Here is a 10,307-nt window from a genome sequence, read left to right on the forward strand (position 1 = left end):
CCTGGGTTGGGTAGTGAGAGGATCAAATTTTGTAGTTTTTCTTTCATTTCTGATGAGTTTCAAGGTGAAAAGGAGAGTAGGATCATCCTCTAGTTTTTTGTAGTAGGTGGTGTCAGCGAGTTGTCTGTTGGCTTCTTTTATGTAGTCTTCATGGGTAAGGATAACTATAGCTCTTCTTTTATCCACTGGTTTTATTACTACTTGGTGGTTAGATCTTAGGCATTCTATGGCGCTTCTCTCTGAGAGAGAGGTTGTTACGGTGGTGTTTGTTGTTGATTATTTTATTGTTCATTCTTTGTCTGAAGCAGCAGTCAAGGTTTTAATTTCATCCACTGTGAAGTGTCCAGTCTTATGTTTTTTGGGGGGGTTGATCTTTTCCTCGGGGGTTGTCAAAGGTTGAAGTGCTGTTGGAAGTAGATTCATTTTGATTGTGGAAATACTCTTTGAGGCGAAGTCATTGGAAAAAATTCTTCTAGTTCTCCACATCAAAGTGTTTTTATTAGGGTGTTTTTCTGGACCCTGTAGAGATGCTAGATTTGTCAGCTTTTGTAAGTTATGTGGAGAGAGTGATGCTATTTGAGGGTTGGTTGCTTCTTTCAGTTGCATTGAGTTTGAGGTTGGAATGTTGTACAGTTTCTGACTTACGGAGTGTCTGACTTAAGGAGGGTCAACTAGATAATTAAATACAGTTGGCCTATGTTTACCTCATGCCCTTGTGAATATCGAGCTACAGTATCTGCCTCATTTGTAGTTTGCTTATGACTGTGGTATATATAAAATAAAAATTAACAATGAAAAACAAGGCTTGTATAAAGCAGGATGACAATTGGTAGTAAAAGGTCTGGAATAAAACATGCTGATTTTGCAAATGTTCAGGCAAGTTATAAGGAGGGAAATGTAGTTTTGCAATTTTGAGTTTGTGCAGTGTGTTTCTTCTTACACTGCAGGAATAGAAATGTCCAAGTAGATTAAGTTTAGATTTGATATTATGGTGTAAAAATGAATTTATCTTGCTCCCTGTCAGCTTACTACTGTTGTTATTAAAGATTGCCTGAGTTGTAGATTAAAAATTGCGTGATCCTTGCCATCACATACATTTTCATTGGTGTCCATCTTTTTGCAGAATGGAGTTTTAGTAAAAGTAACAGAGACCTGTCCACCATTGAACTGTTCAGAAAAAGACCATGTTCTTCCAGAGGGCCAGTGCTGTAGCGTCTGTAAAGGTAAGCAGGGGATTTTATGCTTTTGGGAACGTATGTCCTCAGTACAGTTTTGGGGTGTGCTGTAATATCTTTAATTATGAGAGAATAATAGCAAGGTTACAAGACATGAAGAAAAATGTCTTGTATTTGAAAGCTTGTCTCACTCAATCCCAACTATACACTTGATTCACTAAAAGATACCACCGAAGAAATTCTTGCCTCTTCCATAATTCTGGAATGATCACAGCTATAGCATCACTCTAATGCTACCATTTAATGAATGAGATATTAGGTACCCACATAACCTGCACCTGTAATTAGTCTTCTGAATAAACCAGTCTGTACTATTTCTGTTGGGAGGAAAGATTACCAGAAACCAGGTAGGAGAAAGAGGGTACCAGACAGTCTCTCCTGTTACCTATAAGGCCTAGTTGTGAGATAGTTATATTTAAAATAAAGGTGTCCTGAGCTACAAAGTTAGGATGTGAACACCTAGGGTTCTAGGCAGTTTGTGTACAGAATTTGGAGGTGGTTCATTATAGGGGGGTAAGAGTTAATGTGAAGCTAAGATTTTAGTCCAGATTCACATTTTGAGGATGCTTGGATATGGGTTTGTTTTGTCAGATTATTTGTTTAAGGAAAACCTCTATGTTACTTAGTTAATGGAAAACTTTATATTATGTATTACTATACCTATCTGTCATCTGTATTTTCTATCTGTATAGCTATATCTTGGAAGATCAAGGGCTTAGTAAATATTTAATTAGTGTATGTGTGTAATTAAACATTTACTAGGGTCCTGACCTTGCAAGCATCTCCATGTGCTCATATTTGAAGTAGATTACTGGATCGGAGCCTAAGAATATAGACATTAATTTTAAGCAGTTTCTAGAAACATCTGTAACTGTTTAAGCTAGCAGTGAATGTTGCTGCTTCCTCCCTCAGAGGGGCAGCTCTCTTAATGATACTTCTTAGCAGATGGCTTAGTTTGGTGATGTGGCGTAACCGGGGAAAATTAGCTTCATTACCTAAAAGCATTTGAAATCATAGAGCTTCAAAGTTCATGAAAGTTAAAAAGGTAAAAGTTCTGTAGTCATACAAGCCCCTCAAGCCCCCAGAGCAGCTGCCAACGGTGTTTGGAGAGTATGAGCAGCTCAGGCTGCCTTTACTCTCCTGCCAGAGAGTGATTGAGTGAGTGAGAGAGTGGGTGATTGCTTAGGATCTTGTAGCATTTTTTGATGAGACTGAATTCTGCTTTCATTTTTTAATAGAAAGATTACGAGTAAGTTTGAAAAAATTAAATACTATAGTGCAGTCATTCGTAGTTGGTGTATTAATTGAAAACCTAAATGGAATATTGTAGCAAATAATGAAGGATGAAGACCTACACACAGTAATTTACCTTTGTCTTTTAGGAAAAGACATTTGTCTGGGATATTTCTGAAATAAATAATGATCAATTGAGTTTTCCTGTGAACATTTCTTGGTAACCGAGGAAGTCATTGAGTATCACTCATAATGTAATGCCAAATCCGTCAGCATATAGTTGTTAACCTGTAGAGCCAGGTCTTCACTTTTGCATATCTTCATCAATTTATATTTTCGTTAGTATTATAGCATGGAGTTCGTAAATTTCATAGCTGTTAGGGTTGGAAGGGACCTTAAAGATCAAGTCCAACCTCCTGCCTCTGGGGCGGGAAGTCAGTCAGGGTCAAAGGATCCTAACAAGATAAGCATCCAAACGTTTCTTGAATGAGTCCAGGGTAGGTGCCTGCACTGCTTCTGGAGGGAGTCTATTCCAGGTCTTGGGGGCTCGGACAGTAAAGAAATTTTTTCTTATGTCCATCCTAAAACAGTCTTGGAGGAGTTTATGACCATTAGTCCTTGTTTTCCCTTGGGGCACTCTGGTGAACAGATGTTTTCCCAGATCCTGATGCACCCCCCTTATGTATTTATAAGCAGCCACCAGGTCCCCCGTAAACCTGCGGGTTTCCAGGCCGAAGAGAGTTAGGGAGGTCTATAAAACAATACAGTATTGAGGCACACTGCAACTGCCCTAACCACATTAGCAGTAGTACAGTTGCAACAGAATACAGCAGAACTTATCAGTGTGCATACAGCATCAGTGTCACAGCTAAGATACTTCCAGTTACCAAATGGATACTGTAACAAGGTCCTGCCCCAGGGGTGGTTGTGGTGCCCCTGGAGCTCCTCCCAGCCCTTGTCATGTTTATTTTCACCGGACAATTTCCCCTTCCACTCACTTGCTATGTCTTGACGTAATTATACCTTTAGAAAAAACGGAGGCTGTGGCCTCCTCGTCTCCCATTTTAGCCATGCCCAAGCCTTGCATTGGGTGTGAAGCCTGATTGTCCAATCAGGCCAGTCTCTCATCCATGGGCCCCAGTGTCAACTCCAGTCAATGGAATTGCCCTTCAGAGATACCTACTTTTCCCCATTGACTATTGGAAACTTAGGAAACTAACCTTTTTTCAAATCATCTGGTGGGCATCGTGTATCTGTTTTTTAGGTATTATGCCATGTAAGTTGGAGGTGCCTAATAAATTCAACTATTTTCCCTCCATCCATAACTTTTTAAGAATTGTGTATATCCTTGCTATGAATTTCTGGTTGCTAAACTACAGCAAGGAAATGTATGTACTCAATTGTAAGAATAAATATGGGGCTATGGGAAAGAATATAAGACTGAATATCAAAGTAAGAGTATGATAGAACAATAAAAGGTGTAGCATAAGTCTACCTCTCTACCTCAGGGTTTTCTATTGTACTAGTCACAACAGCTTAGAAGAAAATAGGATATTGCATCAAAGAAGAAAACTGTTTACAGTGCTTCAAATTGTGAGTCAGCAGAATAACAGTCAAATACTATAATATACACAGCTGGTAGACTTGCTGCTCTCTTATTATTGTTGTAAATGGTTAGAAGAGTAAATACTGTGAATGATACCCTTGCTGTTTCTGCCTCACCACACTCATTTATAATACAGTGGCATCCAGTACATTAATGGAACATGATTCCTATGTTCTATTGAAAGGATCTGTGTAAATGCAGTAGAGAGGACCCCTACCCTCTACCATAAAATATGAGGGCTTTAACCTACACATGGATCTACCTATATAAGCAGTGCACCTGATCAGAACTTGTGGAAGAGGTGTATCCATGAATGGTCACTTAGAAATATGGCAATGGGACTCTTCTAACCATTTAGTGCACCAGAACAGAAAACATTAATGTAAATGTCTGCTTATACTACAGTATATATTTTTTAAAAATCTTCAGCAGGAAAGTTCATTGGTAGTATGTGTCCCAATGCATATAACAATATTGTTGAAAAATCTAAATAAAAATATATTTAGAAGCAGGGAATAAATTTGAATTGTATTTTTTGCAAACCTTTATCATTTTTATGACAATCAACTTAAATAATTATATTTGGGGTTTTTTTCAGTAGTAGTACCAATAGCATAGGCAAAAAATTGTTCCCTTTAACTGCCTCCTCCTTTAAGAGTCAGTGATTAATTCTGAGGGGTGAAGTTGCCATCTTCTTTCCCTTTCAAATAAACGATTCAAATAAAGTTTCAAAGGAGTACTTTGGGTTGCTGCTATTCATGATATCTTCCTCTCATCCTTAAAAGAGAGAAAATAATGAGGTAGTGAGAAATGCTTAGCTTCTATAGAAAGTAATTTTTATTTGACATCTAGTAATATGGTTTGGCTGGTAGACTGGTACTGATGATGGTTAGCAGCAAGTGTAGAATCTTCCTGATGAGATCCAGTGTGCATTTTATTGCAGTAAACAGTGGTATAATATAAAAATATGGCTTCTGTCATTCTTACATTATCAGTTACAAAAAAAGGGTTTCTGAGTCTTTCAACTGCAGCTTGGGAAGGCACTTCAATTAGCATATTTCTCATCTCTCTGTCTAGCTGTGAGACTCAAGATTTTTCTGACTAAAAGAAAAACGGAGTGAATTTTGCTTTATCAGAAGCAGAAATCAAATGTTTCTCATGCATTGTGTTGGGAATTTGAGCTATTTCAAGGTTTTAGTTTTATTAAGGCTCTGGTGGTGGTTGAAAAGTATGAATTAGTTACTTTCTACGCATAATCATAGTAATGCTTAGGATTTTAAAAAAGCTGTATATCCTCAAAGTATGCTTTATAGATTATCTAATTAAACCTTGTGATGCCCTTGTGTTACTGTAGAGCTACTGCACAGTGCACATTTATTGAAATGGTGTCTCAATGCATATATAAATTGAAAAGAATTATTAAACACATTATTTGAGGTCTAATCTCTGGGTGCACAATCTCCAAAGACATGAAGGAAATCAGAAGAGCATCAGTGCTCATATCTTAGTAAAACTTGTTCATATAAGAGACTGTGGTGTGCTAGTTAACAGTAACATGATTCTTTATCAGGTTCATTAGGCACCCAGATTTACTTTACAAGTGCCTGGTCACTGGGAGCTATGTGTACCCAGAGGCTTAGAAAGGAAAGCCGGTAAGATTTGTAGTGTCTAATTTTAGGTAATCTACTTTGAAAGTTGTAGGCCTCATCAGTTGTATACTTTTTCCTGAGGCCATGCAGGTGATCAGTTCATGTTCTGAAGCATGGAATTTGGTTACTTGTATAATTATCTTAGCATAAATTATTAACATGTATTGTGCAGTCAGGTAACATTAGGAAGTACCCCTATTTATTATAGATAGTAGGAATAGATGCGATTATGATCTCAGTAGGAGATAATTAAAGCAAACAATCTAACAACCTTGGCAAAATAGGCAGTAACATGATCAGAGATATTTGGAGACAGAACAGAGGTTATCTAGCCCATCAAAAATCTAGACACTCTCTTCTATAGTTAATTCCCTTATGGTAGTACCTAATTGTATCTTGAATGTCTTGAATGACTTTGGAGGGCTGTTCTGCACATTTATCTTTTCATGTGTGGGGGAAAAATTGGTTCCCGACATCTGTTCTGAATGTGTTTATCTGTAATTTTAATTCATGCTCACTTGCCTTGTCATCTGTGTTGGCCTGAAATTAGTTGAGATTATCAGTACTATTTAAGATTTTATGTGCTTCTATTAAGTTCTTTCCAACTGCCTTTTTGCTGGGATATGGTTATTTTTTAAAGCCTTTTCCTATATCTAGTGCAAGTCTGAAAGTCTCTGATCAGACATTACAGCATATTAATGAAGCCTTGACAGTTCATTTATTTTTGCTTGGCCAATATGGGTGTGTGAACTCTGCTACTTGGTATCCCCTGTTACTAACTGGGAATTTCAAGACCACAATATGGCTTCAGTTTGTGGTTTCTACATATTACGTTATTTTAAAGGTTCTGTCATAATGCAAGACCCTAATAAAAATCTGCTATTACTCTTCTACTAATTATTTATTTTCTAACGGCTTAATACTTGCTGTCATGAATAAATTTTCAGTTGGCCCAATTCATCTAAGCATTTTCACTTGGGTTTAAGTCCATTTCTATTTAGTAAAGCATCTGAGCTTGTGCTTAAACCAATTAATCAATGGGTCTTGAGTATATATTTAAAGTTGGGCACATGCCTAAGTACTGTGCTGAATAGGGATTGCCTTAGCTCATGCTTAATGGGCCGAATATAGGCTCCTTGCGTGCGAGTAGAACAGGAATTGTATTGCTCTATCCCCTCAGTAGATAGCCATAGTTTTATTGCTGACAGTTCAGGAGGCCCTGGGAAGTAATCAGGTCAATACAGCCTACAGTATTCTAGATCCAGAGAGTGAATCAGGAAATATATATGGTTTGATTCCCCTGAAAAACCTACACTTACAGAGATGTAGATCTAGAAGAGAGGTAACAACTGTCTTGCCAAGCTGTGTTCTCCATAGCTTTCCCAAAACATTATACCTGCTTTTTTTACCTCTCAGGAATAATGCCTTTAAAGGGCCTCTGATCAAGTGTTGTTGCCCATAATATTTTGTACCATAGCATACATTACTTGAATAGCTAGCAGTAAATGTAATTTGCTCTGTAAAAGCTCAGTGATGTATGGGATGGAAATAGCATATATGCTTCTACAGAGATGTTTTTCAGCTTTCCATTTCTGGTGGTATTTAACATGTTTTCTGAAGTGCTATGAGAAACAATGAGGTTGAATTTAACAGTAGGCAATATACTTTAAAATCCAGGGCTGATAATAGTGCTTCATGAGTGTCTTGTAATAGACACCAAGCCAGTCCATGTGTGGAGCAGGGCATTCTATCAATGTAACTCCCTAATTATAGGAGAACAATAAAGAATTCTCAAAAGTCTCTAATTAAATATAGTTAAGTTAGAGCGCTGGAACATTTTTTGTTCTGCCATCTTGTCACAGTCTGCAACCTTGAAAAACTTAATATAAGAAAGAAACTGCTTTTGAGAAGAGTTGCATTCAGATAGTGTTGATTACCAGCAGGGGAACAAAAGAATCAAGGATTTGCCTCGAGGACTTTTAAAAAGGCAGCAATTGTAATGGCACAAGATGGATAACAAGAATAATTATCATAAATGATGCTGAGTTTCAGTGGTGACAAATAAGCAAGACAAAGTCCTTAGAAATATCCTGTGGCACTGAGAACTAATGAAGGACTCCACAGTTTGGAGAGAAGTTTGAGTTAGATATGGACAGCTGAAGTGAGGATAAACAAATCAACCTGCATTTGCTAACCTCTGACTGACTAGAAAGGAGAAATATCTCTTTTGTGAGCATTACTCTAATAATGAAAAGTAAGGATGAAAAGCAGATGGAATCTTTGTCTTCCAGGGCAGAAAACTAGATAACAGTAGGAACGTTCTAACTAGAATAACATGCTGAGAAAAATAGGATGCATCAGGTATACAGGTTTTAGATGAGAAAAGTAATATGTATAATGACAAATCCTAGCATAATTGTATCAACTTGTATCAAAGTAATGATAATACTATATATGAATACAAAAGGGTGGTAGAGTTCTAGAGGAACAGCAAAAAGATTGGGCTATAGTATACTTAAGGATTGTATGTGATAAAGCAAATGTTGCAGTATTCTTAGTCTTGGTATGTTGACCAAATGGCTGACAGCAGATTAGAAATTAGGGTAGAAATTTGGTGTTAAGTGGGTCAGTTTTCAAGGATGGGTTCCTCTATTCAGCATTGATTAAAGTTAGGCACATGCTTCAGGGCAGAAGTAAGGAGTTCAGTTCTCTGACAGCATAAATTTTGAGTGCGGTCAATGGAACTGTGTCCTTTTATATTGGTAGAGAGTTTAGCCAGGGTTCCTAAGGCTTTACTTGCAGTACTTGAGTATTTTTTACTGGACTGTGAAATTACTAGAGAATTGAAAAGTATTTGAAATTGTATTAAGAGAGCTTAAAACAGAAAGAAAAGTATATTTTATTGAAAGCAAGATCTTATTGAAGGAGCAAGTGAACAGAACACAAGTAATACATACCTGTCTAGCAGCTATTAATAAGATTAATCTAAACTTCAAGAATTGAGTTGGACATTGAGATTGAGTGATTGTATGCTCCACTAACACAAGCGTTTCTTTTGCCAAATAACCTGATATTCCAGTTATAGACTGGTACCTTTCAGCCTTTTACTGCACAAAATCCCTCCCGTGTAATGCTTTAGATTATTACTTGATTATTAATGAAGCTGATATTTTTTGTAACAATGAACATTGTTACGGTCAGGATAACACCAAAAAACCTGCTTACACCAGGTAAAAACTTGATTTACCAAGGATTTCAAAAGTTCCCCAAAGTACAGTTAAGCAGTGTTAGAGCAAAGGGTGTGGAAAAAAAGCACCTAAGGTCTTAGATTGCCATTTAAATCTTAGAACTTTAGGTCTTCTGTTTCATAGACGTTCTTCTGGGAATTTAGAAAACTTTCAAATCAATGAACTAGAACTTTTACAGAAAGGAAACTTTGCTCTCTCCCTTCTGTAATCAAAAATAGCAGAACTAGAGTTCAGACAAACCAAAGTATGATGTATTTCTGAAGAATAAAGAATGAGACTATGCTTGCAAAATAAGTTATTTAGATTTAATATCATGATAATTTCTAGAATTATTTGTAATTTTGATAAATACAGTTGGGATTATTATAGCAAATCCTCAAAGGTGTCCTTATCATCAGAATTCAGAATAAACAGTTGAGACTGAGATGTAGAATTCAAAATTTGTGGGTATAAGTTAATATAATTCCATTTTATTAGACTCTGTTAGAGTATGTAACAGATATAACAAATAACAAATATATTTTCCAAAAAAAAGAAGCAGCCAAAATCCTGTTTCATATGACCAGGGCAAATGGAATTCAGTAAGAAAATTAACTACCACTATCAAAAGAAAGTTAACTACCGCCACCAACCTTGTAGTCCCCAGTCTTGGAAGTCTTTAAGAGGAGACTGGACAGACACCTTGCTGAGATCATTTGATCTCAACAGTATTCCTGCACAGAGCAGGGAGGTTGGACTTGGTGATCTTTCAAGGTCCCTTCCAGCCCTTAATTTCTATGTATGATATAATTTCCAAGTTTTCCCAGTAATTAAATGGGTATAACACCAGTAGAGTGACTTCAGAGCCAATTTTGTAAGTGAGGAAATGATTTCTATCTCCTGTCTCAACAGGGGAAGCAAAACAAGATATTCTGACATTTTCTTTACTATATTTACCTAAATACGTGATGACCCTAAATGTAAGATGACCCCAGTAATTAGATTCTACACATGGAAACTTTTAAATTTATTATAATTTTCCATGTATGGAATCTAATTATTGGAGGATCTTCTTAAATTCGCCCCCAGCCCCACGCACACACTACTGCAGGTAGGTGGGGGGGAGAGATGAGGATGGGGCAGGAAATGGTAGACACTGTGGGGACAGTGGGGGGGCAGTAATGGGGCAAGCAGTGTGGGGTGGTGGGAGACACAGTAGGGGGCAGGGAGTGTGGAGGTTGTAGGGCAGGCAGTGGGAGGGATGGGTAGCTTGACCCCTGCTGCCTGTTCTTCCCCCCTCCACTTCCCCCAGTTGTGCCTGCTTCCTGTCCCCAGTCTCAAGCTGTCTTGATTCCCC

General features: G+C 37.4%; 1 protein-coding gene across 1 annotated transcript in view; it reads left to right on the top strand.

The window, feature by feature from the left end:
* Positions 1–10,307, top strand: part of NELL1 (neural EGFL like 1) — a 665,093-nt gene that overhangs the window by 183,438 nt on the left and 471,348 nt on the right. Inside the window, exon 11 of the mRNA XM_019519959.1 lies at positions 1,124–1,223. Coding sequence (XP_019375504.1) covers positions 1,124–1,223 — 100 coding nt within the window. The remainder of the gene's footprint in view (positions 1–1,123; positions 1,224–10,307) is intronic.

The sequence above is a fragment of the Gavialis gangeticus genome, unplaced genomic scaffold (genome assembly GCF_001723915.1).
Source record: "Gavialis gangeticus isolate Ggan-Ray unplaced genomic scaffold, GavGan_comp1, whole genome shotgun sequence".
Taxonomy (NCBI): domain Eukaryota; kingdom Metazoa; phylum Chordata; order Crocodylia; family Gavialidae; genus Gavialis; species Gavialis gangeticus.